At 39.5% G+C, this 9,396-nt stretch overlaps 2 protein-coding genes across 2 annotated transcripts; one reads left to right on the forward strand and one right to left on the reverse strand.

Moving 5' to 3' along the window:
• The first annotated feature begins 3,256 nt into the window (after positions 1 to 3,256).
• On the forward strand, positions 3,257 to 4,520 carry LOC110875275. Its single transcript, XM_022123472.1, has 2 exons — positions 3,257 to 3,289; positions 3,525 to 4,520. The coding sequence occupies exons 1-2, from the start codon at positions 3,257 to 3,259 to the stop codon at positions 4,518 to 4,520; spliced, it is 1,029 nt and encodes a 342-aa protein (XP_021979164.1).
• A 977-nt stretch (positions 4,521 to 5,497) lies between these two features.
• Positions 5,498 to 7,178, reverse strand: LOC110874113 (disease resistance protein RPV1). Its single transcript, XM_022123007.2, has 2 exons — positions 6,687 to 7,178; positions 5,498 to 6,564 (listed from the first exon to the last, which is right to left on the reverse strand). The coding sequence occupies exons 1-2, from the start codon at positions 7,163 to 7,165 to the stop codon at positions 5,640 to 5,642; spliced, it is 1,404 nt and encodes a 467-aa protein (XP_021978699.1). The 5' UTR covers positions 7,166 to 7,178; the 3' UTR covers positions 5,498 to 5,639.
• Positions 7,179 to 9,396: the final 2,218 nt, after the last annotated feature.

Consider the following 9,396-nt stretch of genomic DNA (forward strand, 5'->3'; position numbering starts at 1 on the left):
CTTATAAGATATTCCGTGTTAGGAATATTGTAGGAATGCACGCTAGCGAACCACGTCTTGGAAACGACATCACGAAGTCGTATATAGCTAGCTTTGCACAAGAATATTCAGGTGAGTTCATAACCCTACGTTTTCACGGTTTTACATTTTTCTAAATGTTTTTGGGGTGGAAAGACATGCACTTTTTGCAAAGCATACAAGAATTACATATTTCTAAACCATGTTACAAGCAAGTTTTAACAGACACAAATGGTTTACGAAAAGCTTATGTTTCATACCGGTTTTCAAACAAGCGTATTTTTCGAAGTATGCATACACACGAGTTCTAGTTTTCTAAACTACGGGAAAATACAAATACAAGAGTTTACAAGATACAAATGTTACAATGTTTACAAATGGTATGATGAATACAAGAATTGAGAAATGATACGAGAAATGATACGAGAAATCGCGTCACGAATAGGGTACCATAAGCACCATTAATCAATAATATACCTAGACCGCATAACAAAAGGTTAGATCTAACGGGTGTAGGGCAGCCACACTCTTGGTGAGAACGAGTACCAAGCAGTGCTTTTGTGTCTCAGAATATGCCAACTAGAAAATGCCTATGGTTTGGTTGCTTCCTATGTTGTGTCACATGTTAATGGCCTTGCAACCCATTAACAACAAGATACCTACAGAAATACTTGATTTATACAAGATACATACAGAAATACTTGAATTAAACAAGATACATACCATGTTTTCATACAAAGTTTCCGTATAACATGACAAGAAAATGATTTTTACATTCGTTTTCTCAACAATATTTCAAAAACCGGTTATTCAAAAAGATTTATTTCAAATCTTTTACAAACAAACTATGAACTCGCTCAACTTTATGTTGATTTTTCGCATATTTCTTTCTCAGGTTACTTTTCAAACAATGGAACGGTTGGAATAGGAGAACCATTGGAGATACGAGTACTTAGTGGCGTTCGCATTCTAAAAGTCTTAGCTTATTTGCTTTCGCTGTGCAATGAAGATACTAGTCCAGTCACGCTAATGCTCTGATATTTCGGGGTGTGACAAAAAACTTATGAGTTTTCTTTGGGAGAATATTGAGGAGGTAGGTGGCGGTTTCAAGAGCATGATGCCAGAAGGTGGGGGGTAGGGAGGCTTGGGCTAACAGGGTGCGGATCATATTGTTGATGGTTCGGATTTTCCTTTCCGCTTTTCCATTTTGAGAGGAGGTGTGCGGACAGGAGAAACGAAATTGCATTCCATTGACTTGGCAAAATTGTTTAAAATTGTTGTTTGTGTATTATGTGCCATTGTCACACTAAAACTGTTTTATTTTTCGTTCAAATTTGGTGCGGATGTGGTTATAAAAGTTGGTAAATGTGTTGTAAACCTGAGATTTATTGGTAAGAGGGTATGTCCAAAGAAAATCCGTTAAATCATCAAGAAACAATATATAATAACGGTGACCACCGGTACTTAGTACTGGGGAGGTCCACAAATCCTTGTGAATGATATCAAAAGGTAAATTAGTTTTATTAATAGAATCATGAAACGGAAGTTTGACACTTTTGCCAAAAACACAAGATTGACAAACTGTATTGTTTGGTTTACTAAAATTAATAAAGGAACACGACTTCAACGATTGCAATAAAGAGGTGCCCGGGTGCCCAAGGCGTTGATGCCAACGGTCTTGGGTGATAGCAGCAAAAGCAGTAGGGGAGGTGGGAGACTTGATGAAGTTGGTGGTCAGAGGGTAGAGGTCGCCCGAGCTATTGCATCGTAGGATAGGTGCCTTGGTCTTGAGATCCTTCACAAGAAAACCAAACGGGTCAAATTCTATTGAAAGTAAGTTGTCTGTCGTTAGGCGACATACAGATATGAGGTTTTTAATTAGGTTAGGGGCATACAGGACATTGGTTAGTTTGAATGGTGGGAAGGGCGGTGGTAAGTTTTTGTTGCCTTGTCCAACAACAGGGATGGTCGTACCATTGCCAACAACTATTTGTTTATTAGTGCAAGTATTAAAAATAGATGGAGAATGAATACCTGGTTGTTCCATGTGGCCTGTGGCGCCGGTGTCCATATATCCAACTGGGTCTTGTGACTGGCTCATAGAGAGAGTGTAGAGGGCTTGGGCAATGTCAGTGGGTGTTGGACTATAAGCGGCCATATGGGCCTTAGCAGGCCACGGGCCCAGTATTCCCTGACTTCCATTGGGCCGTGGCATAGATGGGTAGGGGCAGGGTGGGGCCGAGTTGTTTTGTGGGCTAAAGGTGTTGGATTGATTGAGGAGGGAAGCCCACTGGTTAGTGGCCCAGTTGTTGGGGAAGATGATATATGGATGTTGTTGTTGGGCCGTATAGGATTGTTGGCCTCGTGACCGGTTCGGCTGTGAAGAAGTGGACCGACCCCTACCACGTCTACGGGACCGGCCTTGGCCACGACCGTAGTCCTGGCGAGTGTCGGAAGCTGTCTGAGAACCGGGTGTATGTGGGTTGGCCGAAGAGGGGGAACGGGTTTGGCTTTGGACGTGTAGGGCAGTGGCGGCGTGGGAGGCCGAATGAAGAGCTTGGTTAGCTTTGGTGGTCTCATTCATACATAACTGCAACCGAACCTCAAAGAAAGTAGGAAGGGGTTTGGTGTTTTGTAGTATAGTGGCCACGGCTTCATATTGTTCAGTGAGGCCTGCGAGGGTTTGTAGAACAAGATCTTGTTCGTCAACTGGAGCATCGACGTTGTTCAGTTGATCGGCCAAGACCTTAATTTCCTGATAGTAGGCGTGCATAGACGAGAAGTTTTCTAGGCGAGTGTTGGCGAATTTTTGTTTAAAGTAGAGGGCTCGGGTTGCTTTGTTGTCTTGGAAGAGATTTTCAATGGCTTTCCAGGCGTCATAGGCGGTGGTTTTATGTTTAATGACGGTTTTGAGGAGGTCCGTGGAGATGGTGCCATAGATCCATTGATGGACTATGGCATCAAGGCGTTCCCACGAGTCATCAGATGGGGCTGCCGGTTGTTTATCTTTGTCGGCTGAGGTGGAAGTAGCAGGAGGCTTAGGGCGAGGGGCTAGGTGATCTGAAACAAGAAACGTCGTGCAGTGAATACGAAACAGCTCCGACCACGTGTAATAGTCGGCGGCCTCATTGTCAAGGGTGATCTGGATAGAGGCCCGGATGTTGGTAACGGTGACGGATGGATGCATCTTGTTATCGGCCATTGATTTGGTGAGAAGAAGGATTGGAAAAAAAGAAAGATGAGGCAACAGGAAGAAAAAAAGAAAAAAAAGGTTTAGGATTGTAGGGCTAATGATACCATGTAGAGAATTATGATTTGTCAATGCCTTCTCCTCTTCCATTCACAATATTGACTATATATAAGGGTACAATGAAATCTCCTATATTTGGAGATGATTGTTACAGAAATACAATACAATAATAATAATAATGGTGATTGACATAATTAGTGGATGCTATTAGTTAAGTCTAACTTCTCTAAACATTCTAAACATCCAAGTTTCTCAGGCAATTTCTCAACTTCAACTTATCGCTTATCATAACTCGACTCATAGAGACAATCTGATTCCTCTCAAAAAGTCGATTCCAGGGGTATGGAAGAACATCAGAACCGTGGACGGGATTCTCTCGAAGGAAGGAATAAATATTAGTGAAAAATTAAAGGTTACGGTGGGCGACGGTAAAAACACTAAGTTTTGGAAGGATTCTTGGTTGACTAATCAGCCATTAAAAAATATCTTTCCAGATCTTTTCCGTTTAGCCAAGCATAAAGACTCTTTCGTAGCGGCCTATTGGCAGGGTATTGTGAATCAGCCTTTATGGGCTTGGGAGTGGAACAAGGATCCGTCGCTTCCTAGTGAATGGGAAAACTTGAGTGACCTTATGTCACGGTTGGCTAGTATGGTTTTAAAGGATGGTAAAGATATTTGGAAATGGGATAATGAAGAAGGAGTGCCGTTCTCGGTGAAAGCTATTCGGACGGAGCTTTGCAATCAGAGACAGGATCATTCGGATGGGCCGGACTTCAAGTGGAACAGTTGGGCTCCATTAAAAGCTAACTATTTTGTATGGAGAGCTCTCATGGGGAAGGTGGCCACCAAAAACGAGCTGCTGAAACACGGCATTCAGATCCCGGATCCGCTTTGTGTTACGTGCGGCTGTGATGAGGAGAATGTGGACCATCTCTTCGCTAAATGTCTGACGGCTCGGAGTATTTGGTGGAACGTGTTCTCGTGGCTGAAGATCCCTTGGCATCCTAACCTTGAGAGTCTGCAGGAAATTCTCGAGATGTTGCAAAATAGCCCGGGGGCTAAAACTTGGAAAAGGCTTGTCCATTTGATTGCAGTGGCAACCATATGGAGAATTTGGAACATTCGGAACAAAAGGATTTTCGAAGGGGAAGGCGTTTGGATTCGGAAAGCGGTTGACTTGACAAAGAGGATTCCTTCCTCTGGTTATCTAATCGATCTAGGAAGCCTGTGCCTAAGTGGGAAAGTTGGATAGTTTTTGATGTCCTTTGTTTGCTGTAATTGTCCTTCTTGTGTTTTGTTTGTTTGTTTCTGTTTCCTTGTATGTTCCCCAGCTTCTTGCTGAATTCTTTATATATATAAAGAGTTTTAGCCGTTCAAAAAAAAAAAAAAAATTTCTTAACTTCATCACAACCAATGAGACTTGAATACTTTAAATGTTTCATCTTACATATGCTGTTTGGGATATCTCCTAAGGAGAATTTGCATGTCCTTTTATTATTTTGATTATTTGAATAATTGGTAATTTGTATACATTTTTTGTTTGTATATATTTATATATAAAATTTCTGGAAAAAAAAACATTTGTTAAAATTTCTCACAGAACTTTAGTGATGGATATGCAAACTAAAAAACATAAAGTACATTGGTGACAATATTTGTTTGAGACACATCCTTCAGTATGCTCGTTAATCTTTTACCCACACTCGGTTTTCCTAATAAACTTCATTAGTCGATTACTGATGGTTGGTATCTTTATCGAGAATTAGCAGCAGATCTTGCATTGTGAAATTGAGATTTGTAATGTTGTCTATTTAATCATGCATCATGTGGTGGCGCTGATTGCCGAAAGACAAGGGGGTACATGCACTAATCGGTAGTTGTCTTAATTGCTGAGTGTTATGTGCCTTATGTCCAAGGCTTGATGCAAAACTACTATCGAGCCGAGGGTCTCACTGGAAGCAGCCTCTCTATTCCTATGGGGTAGAGGTAAGGCTGTCTACATCTTACCCTCCTCAGACCCTACCTTAGCTTTGCTATTGGTGGGATTTACTGAGTATGATGATGATGATAATGTTGTCTGTTTGGCTTAGTGAATGTGAAGAATTAGCTGAGGAGGTGATTCTTTGGTCTCTCAAGGCAAAAGAGTCGCATGTCACTTGTTAGAACAAATTAATAAATTAAAGTTTTCAAATCAATGTATAACTACAACCAGAGAAAGTCCCTGTTACATTCTACAAAACACAAACTTAAATATTCAAAGACTCATACATTGAAAGACCAGACTAATCGGCTCGAACATCGATCATTAACTTATGCCGAACTTGAATACTTCTTTTTGAATTATCCCTTTGGAAACTCATGTTAACTACAACTATACGTAGTAGCAGGCTTTGAATCTTGTGAAATCTGTCAAGGTTCTAAAACCGTACGACTCAAGGCACCTCCTAGACCCAACAATGGACAAACCTTTCAATCTAAAAATGGTATGCGGAAGATGACTTATGCCCACATCGTCTATATTTAGTTCTCTCAAACATTCTAAACGTCCGAGTTCCTCTGGTAATTTCCCAAGTTGCTTACAACTTGAGATATTTAAACTTTTTAAACATTTCATCCTACAGATGTTGTTCGGAATATCTTGTAAGGATTTACAATCCGTTAGGTCTAACCACTCTAAACGTTCTAAACACCCAAGTTCCTCCGGCAATTTCTCAATTTGATGACAAGAGGAGAGATGTAAACGTTTTAAACATTTCATCCTGCCTATGCTATTTGGAATATCTCGTAAGGATATACAATCCGTTAGGTGTAACTCCTCCAAGCACTCTAAACATCCCAGTTCCTTAGGCAATTTCTCAACTTTGTGACAAGAGGATAGCTCTAAACGTTTTAAACATTTCAACTTACAGATGCCGTTCGGAATATCTAGTAAGGATGTGCAACCCTTTAGATGTAACTCCTCCAAACACTCTAACCTACACATATTCTCGGGTAACTGCTCAAGACGCAAACAAGAACCGACTTCAAGATATTTTAGATGTTTGAACATACAAATGCTATCCGGGAGATGTTTAATCTCTTTCATACACAAAGATAGCTTCTCTAGACATTCTAACCGCCACATATCTTTGGGCACCTCCCGAATGCTGCCTTCAACTCTAAGCTCTCTTAAATGTTGTAAACCACAAATGCTTTCTAAAGATGAGCCTACTAGCTTCCCATCAACTCTCAAGTTAATGAAATGTAGCTTTGGTGAAATGTATTGAACAATTTGATGGATAAATTTAGCTTCATGCCTGTGTATTAAAGATTCAATTAATTAGATCACTCGAAATCCCACATGAGCAGTTAGGTTTAAATCTATAACATTGAATATATATGAAGTAATAACAAATTAATAATTAAGATGAAGGATTACCCATCAACAGTGTTTTTCAACTCCCACCCGACCAGACCAGCTGCTTCTTTCAGAGCATCTCTCCATCTCTGAGAACCCTCTTTCTCTACATGTTTTGCAAAGGCTTTTCCGACTGACCCACTTTGGTTGCGGACTTCAGTGGGTTCCACATCATAGAAGACGGGATAAGCAGTCTGATCCTTTGTTTTTTGGCACTCCATAATCTTGACCAGCTCGTCTAAGCACCAAGATGAAGATGCATAGTTCTTGGAGAAAATAATGATGTGGCATTTCGAATCTTCAATGGATCTGATGAGTTGGTCATTGATCCTTTTCCCTTTCTCGATTCTTTCGTCATCTTTGTAAGTAATAATGCCTTTATCATTAAGGGCATGATAAAGATGATCAACAAAGTTTTTGCGGGTGTCTTCTCCTCGAAAACTCAAAAAAACATCGTATTTAAAGCTCTTTTGAATGGATGAAACTGAATCAGATGCCATTAAATATATGGAAGGATCGAATAAAATGAAATATTTGTTAATGGGGAGAAATTATATGAACCAGTATTAGATTACTCTTTGGAAAACCTTATAGTTAAATGTATGGTTAAAGACATGCATATATATATATATATATATATATATATATATATATATATATATGAGCGAGTGCTGACCAGGCCCTGTATCTACCAAGCCAACTAATCTTATATTTTATTTTGTTTTCTTCGTTGTAGTTGACTTAAGGGCCCACAGCCAACCCGGTCCAAGACATACCAAGTCAACAAATTTTATTTAAAATTAGGACGTTGTTTTGTTTTACATATTGTATATTTACCTATTTGTTATTTCTTTACATTTCTAAAAATGCATTATTAATTAGTTTATATATTAATGACTAATAAGGAGGGAAGGTTGAGATGGTTTGTGCATGTGAAGTGGAGACAAATGACGGCACCAGTTAGAGTAGTGGAAACTCTTACTGTGGTTTGGGCTTCAAAATGGAACGAGAGAGCGTACTGTAGTACAAGAAAAGTTAAGCAAGATCATCACCTCTTATGCATGGCTGTCCTGGTTCAGGAAATATTAGTTTATATATTAATGACTAATAAGGAGGGAAGGTTGAGATGGTTTGTGCATGTGAAGTGGAGACAAATGACGACACCAGTTAGAGTAGTGGAAACTCTTACTGTGGTTTGGGCTTCAAAATGGAACGAGAGACCGTAGTTTAGTACAAGAAAAGTGAAGCAAGATCATCACCTCTTATGCATGGTTGTCCTGGTTCAGGAAATAATAAATGCTGACTATGCATTTGTTATTCATACCACAAATACATCTTCAGGAGATCCATCAGAGATATACGCCAAGGTAATTAAAAAATATTAACATTTTTAATGTGTCATGTCGAATGTTACATTTATGTTGCCTACAATGGATTAATAATATTTAGTTGAACAGATATGGAAATATAAGACTGTCTATAACTTTTTGTTGTGCTAACAGGTTGTACAGGGACTTGGGACTTGGGGAGACTTTGGTCAAAGCTTATCCAGGTCGGGCTTTAAGTTTCATTGCCAAAAAAGACAAGCTCGACTCTCCTAAGGTACATCAGTCTATTTCCAAATTTCATTTTCTAAATAAATATATTAGTTAAAAGGAATTAAAAATTATAGTTTCATATACAACCATGTTGAATTCTGTAGGTTTTGGGTTACCCAAGCAAACCCATTGGCCTTTTCATAAGAAGATCCATTATTTTCCGATCTGATTCCAATGGTGAAGATCTTGAAGGCTATGATGGTGTAGGACTTTATGATAGGTAAAACTTCATTGAGAAATTTCAAACCATAATTAATTCCATTATACCGTTCCTACTAGGGATATTGCATTGGTGGATGGCAATTCGATCTAAAGTGGCAAGAGGCAAGAGGCGATCTATGAAGGGCGACGGTGCGGTGATAAACAAGATAATGGCAACAATGCTTGGCTATGTCAGTACGAAGGCCACATCTGGTGGTGAACGGTGGCTAATTCACTGCTGTGAAAGGTGAAATAAATCTGCCCATAAAGTGCAGCGAACGAGACCACAATGTCTTATGTTTCGGGGTGGTTTCGAGAGCAAATCACAGGGTACCTCGCAGCAGCTGTCACACCCCCAAAATCCACACACGGAGTACCACCGCTTAGAGGCGCGACTGACCAGGATCAAGCCACCAATCATATTGAACATGTAAGTAATAAGTAAAAGTAAATGTAATTCAACCAAACCAATATGAAAGGTGTTCAAAACATAAGTATAATGTCAATGTTTAGCGGAAGCATAAAATAAACCCAACATAAGTATGAGTATGAAATGTCATAATGTTTAATCAAAGTATTCTCGTTCTTTGTCCACAACGACCGCGCCTCCCAGTGCAAGCTCCAAGTGTACCTAACGACCTGCAAGGCATGTAACAGAGAGTCAACAACTAGTTGAGAGAGTTCACAGTGGGTTGTTTAGTAATAATGTTCATTTCCACTACTACACAAATAGGTATCAGCTATGGATTCGCTACCAGCATATTCTGCTACTGTTTAGCTACGGATATTCCGTTGCAAAAAATATCCGTAGCAAATATGTTCTTTGCTACGGTTTTGCTATGGATTTTCCGTTGCAAAAAAAAAAAAAAGATTTGTAGCAGAATTCGTTGCAAAATTAAGAAAATAAATTTTTAATAAACGACTTAATATAA

The sequence above is a fragment of the Helianthus annuus genome, chromosome 9 (assembly GCF_002127325.2).
Source record: "Helianthus annuus cultivar XRQ/B chromosome 9, HanXRQr2.0-SUNRISE, whole genome shotgun sequence".
In the NCBI taxonomy this organism is placed as follows: Eukaryota; Viridiplantae; Streptophyta; class Magnoliopsida; order Asterales; family Asteraceae; genus Helianthus; species Helianthus annuus.

Excerpts from the sequence above, each read along its gene's own strand:
- LOC110875275 (XM_022123472.1), top strand. The coding sequence starts at position 3,257 with ATGAGGCAACAGGAAGAAAAAAAGAAAAAAAAG. Across the intron at positions 3,290-3,524 it reads AAGAAAAAAAGAAAAAAAAG|GCAATTTCTCAACTTCAACT; the intron begins GTTTAGGATTGT and ends CAAGTTTCTCAG.
- LOC110874113 (XM_022123007.2), bottom strand. The coding sequence starts at position 7,165 with ATGGCATCTGATTCAGTTTCATCCATTCAAAAGAGCTTTAAATACGAT. Across the intron at positions 6,565-6,686 it reads TTGAAAAACACTGTTGATGG|GCATGAAGCTAAATTTATCC; the intron begins GTAATCCTTCAT and ends TTTAATACACAG.